This window comes from Bufo gargarizans, chromosome 11, assembly GCF_014858855.1.
Source record: "Bufo gargarizans isolate SCDJY-AF-19 chromosome 11, ASM1485885v1, whole genome shotgun sequence".
Lineage (NCBI taxonomy): Eukaryota > Metazoa > Chordata > Amphibia > Anura > Bufonidae > Bufo > Bufo gargarizans.
This window is the reverse complement of record NC_058090.1, coordinates 33,905,574-33,921,226: the sequence shown is the minus strand read 5'-3', so window position 1 is coordinate 33,921,226 and position 15,653 is coordinate 33,905,574. Positions and strand designations below refer to the sequence as shown.

General features: G+C 43.8%; 1 protein-coding gene across 1 annotated transcript in view; it reads left to right on the top strand.

Moving 5' to 3' along the window:
- Positions 1 to 10,038, top strand: part of SLC38A6 (solute carrier family 38 member 6) — a 67,852-nt gene extending 57,814 nt beyond the window's left edge. The window contains exons 13-16 of the mRNA XM_044272823.1: positions 501 to 625; positions 707 to 851; positions 2,278 to 2,372; positions 6,832 to 10,038. Coding sequence (XP_044128758.1) covers positions 501 to 625; positions 707 to 851; positions 2,278 to 2,372; positions 6,832 to 6,915 — 449 coding nt within the window. The 3' untranslated portion in view covers positions 6,916 to 10,038. The remainder of the gene's footprint in view (positions 1 to 500; positions 626 to 706; positions 852 to 2,277; positions 2,373 to 6,831) is intronic.
- The last annotated feature ends 5,615 nt before the right edge of the window (positions 10,039 to 15,653 follow it).

Here is a 15,653-nt window from a genome sequence, read left to right as displayed (position 1 = left end):
CTCAGAAATATTGACTTGATTGAATCTTTATTTCCATCCAATCCTTGTGATGTCTAAGCTGCCAAGTACAACCGAAGCTAAGCAGTCCTTGATTGTCTAGTAGTAGAGCTGTGCACTGGTGATCCTACACCTAAGTAAATCGCGGACGTGTGCTGTCCGTTTTGTCCTTGGATAGAGCATGTATCCATTTATTTTAATTTGCTTATTCAAACTCCCCCGGAAAACAATGGAGACATGCACTACTTTGGTCTGTGATGCGGACCAAACACGTCCATTGAAGTCTATGGCTCCGTGAAAACCACAGGCACAACACGGATGGCATTTGTGTTCTGTCTGTGTTTTTTACTGACCCTTTGAAGCAGATGCTCCGGAAATCCGCCTAGCCGTGCATGTGGAATATAGATATAGAAAACCGACACACGGACCAACAATGGACATGTGGAAGAGGCCAAAGCAGTGCCAGCGACTACCTAATATGATGTGCGCTTATGTAATTGCAGACAAAGTGGAGTCTGAACTATTACAAAGTTACAGCAGATTCCTGCCAAGTGATCTCCTGATTATAACCGTCCGGCTCTTCATCCTGCTTTCCGTGCTGCTGACCGTGCCACTCATTCATTTTCCTGTACGTAACGCAGTTCTTTTATTTGTATTGGAAAACCTTTTTGAAGAATTATTAATTGCCTTTTTATTTTAATTTTTTTAGGCAAGAAAGGCTTTGATGATGATGTTCTTCTCCAACCATCGATTCTCCTGCCTCCGTCACACAATAGTGACTTTGTCCCTTAATATAGTTATTGTACTTCTGGCCATATATGTTCCGGACATAAGGAATGTATTTGGTGTGGTTGGTAAGTTACCGAAAACCCACTCTGATCTCTTTTTCACTACATCTGTATATTGTTAAAGGAGACCTCTAAGCTGCTTTAGTAAATAATTATAATCGCCATGAAATATTTCTAAATCTCCTCCTCTTGTACCATGCAGTGCACAGATCCTCTTTAATTCCTCCTGGCAACGTATGAATAAACGATACCATTGCCCTTGTCAATGAGGTGTCTCTCAGTACACAGTCTGACACGGTCAGCAATGATCGGCCAGTGTCGGGCGTGTACAAAGGGAATAGTGAAGCATTTACTAAGGCAGACGTATACAGGTGGAGAAGAATAAACTTTAAAAGTTCCATTTCCTAATTGGCATCACAGATTGGGAGAGGCGACATTAGAAACTGGTTTTTAAATGATTGGCATTAGTAGCATCCACCTGATTGATTGCTACGGCAGCTGCCCCACTTTTACACGTTTTCCTACTTTTTCTTAAAGGGCATCTCTCAGCACATTTGTCCCTATGAAACTGATCCATCTCTGTACAGTATTAGAATGTATGGGCTCCAATGAGCCGAAGTTAGTTATTCGCAAAGTCGCACGTGACTTTGGTAATTAAAAACCACTTTAAAACTTGAAACCGAACTCTGCTTTGGTTCCGAGGTACCAAAGTTAATCAACGAAGTCACGCGCAACTTTGCGAATAACTAACTTTGGCTCATCAGAGCCCATACATTCTAATACTGTACAGTATTAATCCGAAGTTTTGAACGAAGCGACTTCGGATGTAACGTTCTAAGCTCGCTTCGCTCAACTCTAATGTTCTCACATTTGACAGGAAAAATGCACAGTATGCTGATCTATTTTTTTTCTGGAAAAACAATAGACATTATGATGGAACCCGATCAGTGGAGTCTATTAGGTTTTGTTGATTTCAGCTACACGACGGCCCTGACTCTGTGGAATGGTTTTCATTCATGATGCAGATGTCAACAGAGCCCAATTCACTTTGCTAGATGTAAAATAACATTCTGGCAGCACCTGAGCTCCCCCTAGTGGTGTCTGCAGGCAGCCAGCATCTTATATTTTCCATCTCTACTTATACATGGCATCCAGAAACTAAAACTCCTTCTATCAGAAATAAGAGGAGCCCTGACCGTTATATGAAGATGTAATTCAGCACAGAATTTTGGACCGAAAACTAACATATAGATAATAGAGCGAGATTCACTATAAGCATATATTGTGCATAGTACCCTGCCAACATGACCTCTGTGTGGTTCCCATTTAAACTGAAGTAGTGGGCCTAAATACCCGATCAGCACAGCATTATGCCCATTATGATTAAACATTGCTCATCCCAGACCGTTGTAAGTTGAATTATACAGATACGTGAAGTCTATTGTATTTTTGGAGAAATGCCGTTCAGAAGATATTTCTCTCGCCTGTTTAGGATCCACCACTTCAACATGTCTGCTGTTTGTGTTTCCTGGGATGTTGTACTTGAAGTTAAGCTTTGAAGACTTCTTATCCCGGCAGAAACTTGGGGTATGTGGATTTCTTCTTCCTGTTGTGTTTTCTGTATAACCTCCTGTTTCTTATGCCACTATAACTTGGTGGGCATATTCCCAAGCTACATGTTTATGTAACGTCCTACAGTGTCCTGTCCACTAATAGAGGCCGAAAGCTTCTGGTCTCTAATTTCCTCAGCCTTGTTGTTGTTGAGGCAGACCCCTTTATTGGCCTTGGTACAAGAGCAAATGCTTTGTAGCATTGCTTTACCCTGCTGACAGTCCTTTAGTCTAAATTACAGAGAACAAATTTGATGTAAATTTTTTTATACGTTTACCTTACATGCCATACACTTGTATTTTCAGTTGACAAACCGTGCAAAAAACACTTCACACATCACATTTTTAACAAACAACTATCTGCCATTGGCCCTCACAAACCGTCATGTATTATTTCTAAATGATCGCCGGCCAAGATGGTAAAAATCATCTACACGTATTTCAGACATTTATAGCCGTTCTGTGTGACGACATCCCCACAGATCTTCTACCTACATGGGCATGATTTGTGCTAGACCACTGAGGAAGTACCCATCATGGTTGACGTCTGTAAAATGTCCTGTGCATCGCCATAGTGTTATTGTATAAGTAGGGCTGGGCGATTAATCAGTTTAATTATTTCACTGACGAGTGATCAGTATGCACCTCACCCATATCAGGCGACCCGAACGCCATGGGAGCCCAGCACTCACTGAGGCCGGCTGCTGCAGTAACGGTTGGAAACTAGGGCGGCAGCTATCTATTATTTTAGTAATCAAGTATTCTATCGATTAATCCAACAATAAATACAGTACTCTAATAAGAAATAACTAATTAAAAGAACGTTTTTCGTGCCATCAGCTTCTCCCAGTGCCATTAGTCATCTGTGCCATCATCTACCCTCCAGTGCCATCAGCTCCCCCTAGCTCCATCAGCTCCCCCCAGTACCATTAGCTCCCCCATTGTCATCAGCTCCATACAGTTGTGTGCATGAGGCCTAACACTGTAGATGCCATGGCATAGTGATAATGGTATCTGCAGGAGAATGACCACATGGAAACCTTTCCTAATTTAGCTTTACTTGCACTCTCTGTATAAGTGCATTGTTGCATTTTCTGAAGTCAGGAGGCCGCTCAGTGATCTGCAAGCTGTAAAGTCCTTGATTTTCATGAGGTACTGGTGCCCCAGGCCATCTGCTGCAGATAAACAGCTTTCTCTCTATGCTCAGTAATAAGGAGAAAGCCATCAACCAGTTTTGTGGGGGCAGGAGGAGCCGCTATGAGTACTCCACGCTCAGCTTCAACTTACCTAGTAAACAGATTTTGCATCGGTGCTAAAAAAACGGACCGTGCTAAAACACTGATGTGTAAATACACACATTAAAATGAATGGGAACGTGTGCTGTAAATTGAGAACATGTACAGCACACATCTGTGGAACACCGACGTGTGAATGAGGCTTAAGTGACACACCGCTAGAATCAAGGTTTCTGTCTGATCGGGTTCCATTTCCTTTTGACAGATTCCCTTTAAGTTCAGAAATGTATCTTAAACATAAGGCTGCAAATAACCTCCTCTCCTGGCAGCAGGACAGTCTTTTATATTGATTGGACCCTGGGCAAAAATTTACTTGGGCCCCCTGGATCCCGCCTTCCCACACCTTAGCAGGCAATCACGCCCTCCACCACAACACACACAAAAAAAATCCACACATCTGGTACAGTGAATAACTGTAAATACTTCCAGTTCTGAAGACTCCAGCGGCTCAGGATCAGGGCTCAGGGCTGGAAGCTCTGCAGGAAGGAGACTGGGGCTCGGCTCACCCTAGCGTTACAGTGCACCCCAGCACCCCACATTATGCAGCATAGCACCCTATAGTATACAGCACCCCACACTATACAGCACCCCACAGTATATAGTACAGCAGTATAGCACCCCACGGTATACAGCACCCTACACAGTAGAGCAGTATAGCACTCCACAGTATACAGCACCTCACAGTATACAGCACCCCACAGTATATAGTAGAGCATTATAGCACCCCACAGTATACAGTAGCGCAGTATAGCACCCCACAGTATACAGCACCTCACAGTATACAGTAGAGCAGTGTAGCACCCCACAGTATACAGTAGAGCAGTGTAGCATCCCACAGTATACAGCACCTCACAGTATACAGTAGAGCAGTGTAGCACCCCACACTATACAGTAGAGCAGTATAGCATGCCACACTATACAGCACCCCACAGTATACAGTAGAGCAGTATAGCACCTCACACTATACAGTAGAGCAACATAGCACCCCACGGTATACAGCACCCCACACTATATAGTAGAGCAGTATAGCACCCCACAGTATACAGTAGAGCAGTATAGCACACCGCAGTATACAGCACCCTACAGTATACAGTAGAGCAGTATAGCACTCCACAATATACAGCACCTCATGGTATACAGCCCCCCAAACTATACAGAATACAGCACCTCACAGTATACAGTAGAGCACCCCACGGTATACAGCACCCCACAGTAGAGCAGTATAGCACCCCATGGTATACAGCACCCCACACTAGACAGTAGAGCAGTATAGCACCCCACACTATACAGCACTCCACAGTATACAGTAGAGCAGTATAGCACCCCACACTATACAGCACCCCACAGTAGAGCAGTATAGCACCCCACACTATACAGCACCCCACTGTATACAGTAGAGCAGTATAGCACTCCACAGTATACAGCACCCCACATTATACAGTAGAGCAGTATAGCACCTCACATTATACAGTAGAGCAGTATAGCACCCCACAGTATACAGTAGCAGTATAGCACCTCACAGTATACAGTAGAGCAGTATAGCACCCCACACTATACAGCACCCCACACTATACAGTAGAGCAATATTGCACTCCACAATATACACCACCTCACAGTATACAGCACCCCACACTATACAGCACCCCACAGTATATAGTAGCAGTATAGCACCCCACAGTATACAGTTGAGCAGTATAGCACACCGTAGTATACAGCACCCCACACTATACAGTAGAGCAATATAGCACACCGCAGTATACAGCACCCCACAGTATATAGTAGCAGTATAGCACCCCACAATATACAGGACCTCACACTATACAGCACCCCAAACTATACAGAATACGGCACCTCAGTGTACAGTAGAGCAGTATAGCACCCCACAATATACAGCACCCCACAGTATACAGTAGAGCAGTTTATAGCACCCCACAATATGCAGCCCCCAACAGTATACAGCCCCCACAGCATACAGTATACTGTACCCCACAGTATACAGTAGCAGTATAGCACCCCATAGTATACAGTAGAGCAGTATAGCACCCCACAGTATACAGCACCTCACAGTATACAGTAGAGCAGTATAGCCCCCCACAGTATACAGCACCCCACACTATACAGTAGCTTACAGTATATTAGTATAACAGCCCCTGTCACCTTTTCCTGATGTAATCTTCACTCAAAAAAAGCTCCACAGTTAAGGCAAACTTCTCCTGCAGCAACACTCCTGGTAGAAAGAAAGGACCTTTGATTGCCTCATAGCCATGTGACCAGTAATATCGCTAGGTTACTGGTCACATGGTGATGTCGTCATCTAAGGTCCTTTCTCCTAAGAGAATCACAGCTCTCACAGTTCACTGCCTGGAGTGACGGCAGGCATGGCATGGCAGCACCCCCCTGTGTAGCTGACAGCCTGACACCCACCCCAGGAGCAATTACGTCCAGGGCAGATGCCCCTTTTGCCCCTTGCTAAAGATGGACCTGCCTATAGGACATTTCCACATGCATTTCTGTGCATATATCACAGAGATGATACAGGTCTTGGTCATTTATGTACAGTCTTATGTTTTAAAGGGGTTTACAAAAACCTATTGCCTATCCACTATGGGGATACGTGTCTGATTGGCGGAGGTCCTACTACTGGGGCCTGTGTTCCTCAGTGTGAATGGAGCAGCAGACACGTGTGCCCCCCGCCCCGCACCATTCAACTCTATGGGACTTGTGGAGAAGGCTGAGCGCTTGTACTCCACTATCTCCTGCAGCCCCATAGATTGGGTTAAGTAGCAGAGCACATGAGTGTCCGTCGTGCCATTTATACGGGGGAACATGGGTCCCCATTCTAGTGATCTTTGGGGGGCCCCAGCAGTCTGACCCCCGCCGATTAGACACTTACAGGGAATAAGTTCTTGTAATGGGACAGCCACTTTAAGCAGTTTTCACAACAGCCTGCATGAACCTGCTTTGTGCTGTTGGCATGCAGAAGGTTTTTTGAACAATTGCACATAATAGCCATCGCCAACCTGTTTTCCCCAACCCGCAAATCATCTGAACTGAAGCCTGAATGATGGGCTGTTCTCACATAGTGAAAATTGATTCCTTCCACAAGTACTAATTTGTGTTTGTTTTCTCTTGTGTTCCCAGGCCTGTGGGCTGGTTGTTCTTGGTATTTGTATTGGTGCCTGCAGTTTAACACTAATTGCCGTGAACTGGGCTTACAATGAATGAGAGGATCACGCCAGAGTTTACATTTGAACAGAATGCGCAACGATTTACAGCCAAGGATATCCAGTTTCAGGAGGGAAATTGGTTGAGAAACAGTTTATGTTGAAAGCACGACTCTCATCCACACTACGGGTCTTCTGGGAAAGTAAACTTGTCATAGCCTAAAATATGGGGGAGTGGTAATTCTGTTCGCTAAAGGGGAGAGTCAAGTGTGGAATACTGCAGAAGCTTGGCCAGGAGGTTGGGTTTTCACTCTACAGTTTGGATGCGTTTTTGGAGCCGCTGGGAGGTTTTACCTGTGGCTCCAAAAATGCATCCAAACCACAGCGTGAAAACCCAGCCTGAGGGTACGGCGAAGGTGGTGAGGATAGCAGAGTAGCGGTAACCTCATCGAAATGAATGGGATCGCTGCACTAGTCTCTGGATTTTCTTTGGGACTCGTGCAGCGATCCCATTCATTTCTATTGGATCACCGCTACTCTGCTATCCTGGCCGTGACTTAAGTCACCCTACCCTTAGATATACCTCCTCGTATCACTGAAAAATGTAAATTTATATGGGTTCTGTCAAGCCTTTGCAAACTGTGGCTGACTATATGCAGTGAATTTGTAACTCTCAGCATATCCCACCAGCTACTGTCAGGTTATGATGGGAGTTGTAGTCTCACAACAGGTGCTGGTTGTAAACCACTGTTGTAAAGAATATTCTTGTTATTTTAATTAAGTGCCTTCATTAACTCTCTTTTTTAAATAATTTTAATTAGATTTTATACATGTAGTTATTTTTTATGTCTATTTTATGTTTGCAACCTCGCACACACCAAAGACATAGGGAACTTAGATTGTGAGCTTCACTGGGGACAGCGAGCAATGATTATGTCTGTAAAGAGTAAAATAAATACAAACTGGTTATAAAGGAGTAAGGCCTCTTGCACACGAACGTATTTTCATTCCATTCAGTTTTTTTTTAGCGGACCGTATATGGAACCATTTATTTCAATGGGTCCACAAAAAAAAAAAAAAAAAAACAGAAGGTACTCAGTGTGTATTCCATTTCCATACCGCTAAAATATAGAACATGTCCTATTATTGTCCGCATTACAGACAAGGATAGCATTGTTCTACAAAGGGCCAGCTGTTCCGCAAAATACGGAATGCACACGGATGTCATCTGTATTTTTAGCGGATCAGTTTTGTGGACCGCAAAATACATACTGTCGTGTACAAGAGGCCCAAGGCGTAGGAAATGAGCCCCTCCATCAGTGTTCTGGTAAATCAAGTATTGTAGCGGGTGCTTTTATTTAAAGGGATTGTGCAGCTTGTTTATACTGATAACCTATCCTCTGCATAGGTAATCTGATCAGTGGGGGACAGACACCCGGTATCCCCGCCGATCAGCTGTTTGAAGAGGAGGTGGCGCCTCTATGCACATGACCTATATGCAGCTCAGTCCCATTCAAGTGAATAGGCCAGGGCTTCAACACTGAGCATAGCCTCTATACAATGTACAGCATGTGCCTGGTAAGCTATGAGGAGGCGACCAGTTACAGTGGTCTCTTGAAACAGTTGATCGGTGGGGGTGGCGGGTGTCGGACTCCCACCAATCAGATACTGATGAACTATCTTGAGGATAGTCCATCAATACTAAAATCCTGGACAACCCCTTTAAGGCTGGCTGAGATCTTTACACCATTAGGTAACCCTATTGCTAAATATTCAGCTTAATTTTAAGCCTCATTGTAAACTCTAAGTTGGTTTTTGTTTTGCAATCCGTCCGCGCCCTTCATTCAGGGCAAGGTAGGATTTCCCCTCTAGCTCCTATATCGGTATTGCCCACGCTTCTGTGCCCCCAAATTAATTATCCCTCTGAAATATGGCTTTCTATGTCAAACCATAGATTGGGAGATTTAGTGAGACTGGAAACTACTGTTGATTACTTTAGTACTTTCGCAGGAGACACTGACCTGGGGAAAAACTTTATACAGAAACACGATTTTGAGTCCATGTGTAGGCGGTTCAAGTCGTCTGAGTTCGCCCCCTTGCCAGACCCAACATGGTTGGAAAACTTTGTCTTACTACCACGTTTGCCTCATAAGTGCACCACTCTCATTTACAGGCAAATCCTCACTGCCAGAGACTCCAGGCCCCCGCCATGGTTAGCTGACTGGGAGACGGAACTGCAACTCACCTTGAATGATACTGATAGGAAATGGGTGCAAAAGTGTTCACACGGCTTTTCTAAATGCATAAAAACGCAGGAAAATTCGGTTAAGGTGGCATTCCGGTGGTACAGGACGCCTGAATTTCTGTATAAAATTCAGTTGCTCCCCACAGACTTGTGCTGGCGATGCAATGTTGCTACTGGATCCATTTCTCATATCTGGTGGTCGTGTAAAGGCATAAAAAATTTCTGGGCGGAAGTTGAGAGTACCATAAATCTGATTTGTAACTCAGCTTTAAAGCTCACAGCCCAATTGATATTACTCTGGTTGCCTACCCCAGCTTTCCGTCCTGGAAAACACAACTTGACCACACATTTGCTGATGGCTGCTAAACTCTTGATCCCTGTAAAATGGAGGTCGGTAGACCCCCCTACCCTGGATATGTGGAGAGATAGGGTCCACCAGATATGCCAAATGGAGGAACTGATTGGATGGACACACCATGACAGGGACCGCTTCCTGCAAATCTGGCAGCCTTGGCTACACTATAGAGTGGCGTACTTAAACTCACTACACCTCGGTACCACCGCACCATAAATGATGAGGGAAATCCTGACCATTCTCTAGATTCCCCCCCCCATCCTCAACATATCTGAATACCTCCTACACTAACAGGATTTATATAGATATACCATGTATATTTGAGAACTAAGCTTTTACGTGGGGTGACACAGTGTTAGAGCCGTTGCTCTGTTTACCTGTTTGTGCTATGATTCTACCATTGTGAGATCATTTGTCTAATGAGACTGTTTGTCTCAGATAAGTGGTCACCTCATGCTTGCGTGTATTGTCTGGCGTTGCCCTTGATGATGTATGTCTGCTTTCATAATGATGTGACTCACTCAACTTTGCATTGAGTTTTTGAAATATGATCTTTGACTAATAAAAAGAGATTTCAAACAATCCGTCCGCGCCATTAACAAACAGTTTATGGTCTTAGATTTGCTTTAACATTTGTCATTTGTATTGGGGAAGAGCTTCTAATTACTTCTAAGTCCGTCGTCACTGAGTCACTACAGAGTTTGTACTCCATTCTGCTGAAGTGTCCAGAAAGGGAATTAAATACACAAAATAAAGGGATTAATCTCTTCCGTAAACCTTCCCAACTGCTTATCTGAGGTGCGCTGCAGAAGAAGCCCAAAATTAGCAGTTGGAAATAGTGCCTTATGCTCTCATTAAAGGGATTGTCATCAGAAAATGACCAATTGTGGAAATCAAGTTTTCATGTTATACATATGATGTTCTTTTTAATTTTCTATATCACTATATTAAATACTAAAATTGCACTGGCCACTAAGCCTAATAATAGGTGCCTCTTCTTGGTTTGTACAGATAACTTTTCAGCAGCCATTTCATTATCATCACAGTCAGGATTACAGTGATGGATAGATAGACCTGTTCACCTATTGTGGATCATAGATATATATATAATTTATACACAAACACAGGATCCACCATTTACAATAGATGATATCTCAGCTTATCAGCTCCCTCCTGACCTCTGCACAAGACACAGAGCAAGCCTAAGAAACTCTACCATAAATGTCAATGAGTCCACTTCAGTCTATTGTGTCTGTGGCCCATGTGACCATTGCACCATTCATTTGGGGGGACTCCAGGACCCCCATTCTCATGGTCGTGGGAGGTCCCAGTGTTTGGACTCATACTGATCAGCTACTTATCAATATCATGGCAGGACAACCCCTTTAAAATAAATAAATAAAAAAATAAAAAAAAATAGGAGAGAAATTATATAAACAACCAGTAAAGAGTGATATATAGCGTACTAGTGGATTGACATCTACCTGTGTTTTTATATAGAATTTCTATTCTTGAATGTGAATTCTTTTCATTATACACAAATACAAAGCACTATACTTTTTGTTACATGGGATATAAAATCTCAACATGTTTGCTCACTTTCAGCATCAAGCTTTGTTAAATGGGTTGTCCCACGAAAAATATTCTACATTTTTCAAACCAATACCTAGATCTGGATACTTTGGTAACTGCATTTAATTACAAATGTAGTATATCCACTGTGTTAATCAATGAAATGTATGTCTATAGCTTCTCCTGCTGTTTGTTCTTATCCTTATTTCTCTGTCCACCGTGCGGAGGCGGATGCACGTGCTCCGCTCCATCCTTCACCTGTCAATTCCACTGTTAAAAGCTGTGACAGTTAGGCCCCATGCACACGGCCGTGTGCGGGCCGTGGAAACCCGGCCGGGATTCCTCCTGAGAGCAGGAGCGCACGGCGTCACTGGTTGCACGGCGTTACTGTATTGCGGCGGCAGCAGGGAGCGCACGGTGTCATAGCAACCAGTGACGCCGTGCGCTCCTGCTCTCAGGAGGAATCCCGGCCGGGTTTCCACGGCCCGCACACGGCCGTGAACAACGGCCGTGTGCATGGGGCCTTATAGGGAGAGAGCTGCAGCACAAAGTGCACCCGCCCTGAAAAAAGGGACACGCCCCCTGAGCTGCCAGCTTGAAATAAATCTAGCAGAGCAATGAATGGGGAGATCTCTGGATCCATGTGGGGTACACAGCTGGTTCTAGCGTTATTAGAGAATATCATTTACTATATGATGACTGATACACATGATGTCCCTACATACTGTATCTGCTGGTAAAAGGATTTTGTGTCCCAGATCAATCTAAATGGTAATTCTAAATAACAATATAAAGCTGCTAAGAATGTTCTATTTGTGCTGAATGTCTCACCTTGTTATATCTCTCTTTATAACTCCTGTAAATAAAAATCTTCTGGTTTAGAAATGTGTCTTTTTCCCCCCCAAAAAATAGGGTTTTGATTTACTAATAAAATATTAAAAAATATACTGGCATTTTTATCACCAGTCTTGATGTAGTTTGCGATGGTGTGAGATATGCCAAAATTATTAAGAGGTGCACAACAACTAGGATCTGGTGTAGGTTTCAGGCTTGCACATAGGTTCGGGGGTCTGAACAGACGCGTTTCGGGGTTGGGGTATCCCCTTCCTCAGTGGTCCACTGAGGAAGGGGATACCCCAACCCCGAAACGCGTCTGGTCAGACCCCCGAACCTATGTGAGTGCACCACATCTTTGGATCTAACTAAGGATATTGCGGAAATCAAGTGAGAAGCTCCAGCTCGAAAGGTGAAGGTAACACAGCGTCTATGCTCGCACAAGCTAATCCACGTGGAGCAAACATCTAGCGCTGCAAAGACCAAACTGAAAGAACGAACCTGAGCAAGCCTCCCCCGGACAGAAGAAACTATCCGCAGATAAGATCGGAGATCCATCATACCGGTAAGACTGTTCTTTCTTGTAAAACCGGTATAGTAATCCAGCCAAAGTCGGCACATCACTTTAGCCTAAACCCTGACCGCTAGCGGGACGCCGCTGGGTCAGGTACACGGTGTGTATCTGCTGTCGACAGCACGTTTGCAAATTGCAAACATCTATTGATTATTAATTACACAGTGTACGGGCTATTTACATCTAGTAAATATTCTACTGAAGGACTCTACTGACGGCACTTTAAATCCCCCCTCTCTGGATACATCGAGGGTTAACTCAAGACTGTGTAGGCTACAAACTATTTTATTCTCCACAGGTGGATCCATAAATATTGTGCATGCTATAAAGCAACATAGTCTCCCTATTTATCCTTAGGTGGATACATCTATATTGCGGAAGCAATAGACTTCATCATTATTAACCATTATTGCCTCCATTGTCACTAATGTGCTTTGTTCTCTTTTCCTATTGCTGCTATTTTGACATTCTAGTTTAAATTATTGATGTTTAATGTCTTAAACTAACACAGAGTTACATTCTACATATTACAGTCTATACCCTATTGTAATTTTACTTTGTTTTTTAATAATTAAAATATTTACTAATTAAAGTATTTGACCTCATATCCTAGGTGTGCCCAGTCTTTTTATCTATATTTCTTTGTTCTATTCAACAGTGGGGTGACACTGTGGGACTGTGAGCACCCTTCTTGGAGGATCAGCATTCCTGTGCATCTTCTTCACCATTGATATACTATTCTTGTACACAATTCTCTTTTTGCAGGACTGTGGAGCGGACATACAGATGCGGACACTGTGTACTGTCTTTTTTTTTTTTTTTTGCAGACCCATAGAAATCAATGGGTCCATTTGAGATCCATGAAGTATGCAGAATGAAAATAGGGTTATGTGAATGGGGCCTAATTAGCTGCAGACTTGCTGTCGGTGTGGCAAATCCGCAGCGTTGTACAGTACCAACAAAGCGGCTGAGAATTTCTGAATTCTCATTCACACACTGCACACAAAAATCCCAAAGTAAATTAACCTGTGGTGCAGATTTAGAATCTGCAGCATCTCCATTTATGCTGCGGATCTCTTCTTTTGCAATGGCGAGGATGAAGTCCGTTTGGCTTTTCTGTGGCAAAAATCACATCTAATACTTGCGGTTTTGGCAACAAAAACTGCAGCAAATTTTTCCATTGGATTTTCAGTCACATGTGAACCCAGGGTCTGAATAGAGACCTATACACTTGTCTGGAGGGAAGAATTCTGATTACCAAGCTAGTTAAGGCTTCCTGCGCACATTGCGGATTAGAAGTGTTTTTCCCCACAGCATAAGGGCTTGTTGACACAGCCGTATGGTTTTGCGGTCCCTTTTTAACTGATCAGTTTTTGCGTTCCTTTGTATTTCCGTTTAGTTTTTCCGCAAAAAAGGTCCGTATTGCTTCAGTATGTTTTCAGTTGCTGTTGTATTTTTTGCGACATGAAACGTAACCATGAATGAGTTAAACTTTAGGCTCAACCCATTTTTTTTATACCCCCTATATATAATGGTCATGTGATCCTCCGCCCTCCATTTTCAGCAGCTTTGATAGTTTGGTTTGAAGCTGGCGTTTTGCATTGGTTCCTCACTCTTGCTATTGGTTGTATTATGGCTGATGACTCTGCGGAAGAGGCTCTCTTGTGCTGGCTGCATACTCGGCGCCAACTATGCTGAAGGAGGAACCAAGGAGGCGGCATTGGGTTCACCCAATTGTCTCGCAGTGGCACAGGAAGGGCCACTTCCACACTCTGTACATGGATCTGCGACAGCATCATGATACATTTCATCTATATTATCGTATGTCTGAGCAGCGTTGACATTTTGTTAGCGGCTCTGCATCCTGGACTCGCACACCAGGACACAAATATGAGGCCCTGCATTTCACCTGAGGAACGGCTCATTGGGACGTTGAGGTAAGTGGAATGTAGTCTTGTTTAGGTGTTTTGATTTGAAAAAATTGTCTTATTGTTCGTCAAACATGTTAAGTGATTTGGCAGCGACTCCAGGACACAGTGATGCCAGAGCCCAAGGCTGAGGATTGGATCCGAATTGCTGAGGGCTTTCACGCAATGGATGGCAAACACATACGTGTCAAGAAGCCGCCTCACTCTGGGTCCCGGTTCTACAATTATAAGCAATACTTTTCTGTAGTGCTGTTGGCTTTGGCAGACACTACGTATAAGTTAGTAATTGTGGATATTGGAGCCTATGGGAGCACTGCAGATGCGCGCAATTTCAGTTCTAGATGGAGTGAGAAACTTTGTGCCAACCATCTTGCCCTCCCAGAGGCCAGAAGGCTGCCTGGTTCTGCGGGACCACCGGCACCGTTTGTAATTGTGGCTGATGAAGGGTTTGGTTTGGCCCCACATGTCATGCGACCCTTCCCCAGACGCAACCTGAATGATAAACTACGTATATTCAACTATCGGCTGACAAGAGCCCGTCGGTATGTCGAGTGTGCGTTTGGAATACTTACCAACAAGTGGAGAGTATTCCTGTCATCCTTACAGATGGCCCCGGAAAATGCCACTTTAGTTATTCAAGTATGTGTGATCCTGCATAACTTCGTCAGGATTCAGGATGCTCCCTCAGATGCTAGTTTGGAGGAAACGGGTACATATTCTTCATCATCTGGAGGATTGGACCTAACTCGTCATGGCCGGCCTGGAACTGCAGGACTTGTAGTTCGAGACCTCTATGCCGAGTACTTCTCTATCCCTGAGGGTTTCATTACCGTGGCAGATGGACGTAGTTCAGGGGAGACTCTAATAACATGTGGACTCTCTATAATTTTTTAGACAGGTTTCATTTTCTTTTTTTTTTTTTTAGATAGTGTAGGGCAGTGATGGCTAACCTTGGCACTGCAGCTGTGGTGAAACTACGACTCCCAGCATGCTCCATTTATTTCTATAGAGTTCTGAGAGCAGCCAAGCAAGCGCGGCATCTTGGGAGTTGTAGTTTTACCACAGCTGGAGTGCCAAGGTTAGCCATCACTGGTGTAGGGACTCGCAAGACAAAGAGGACCCTTGACGTGGGCTGGGATTGATGGGAGGAAAATATGTTTGCAAAAATTATCTTGATTGCAAAAGCAATGTAAAATGTGTCCAAGTATATACATAATGTTTATACAGACATATTTTGCCCTACTGTAATCCTCTAATACCTGTTTTAGGTTTTTATAATCACATGAAACAT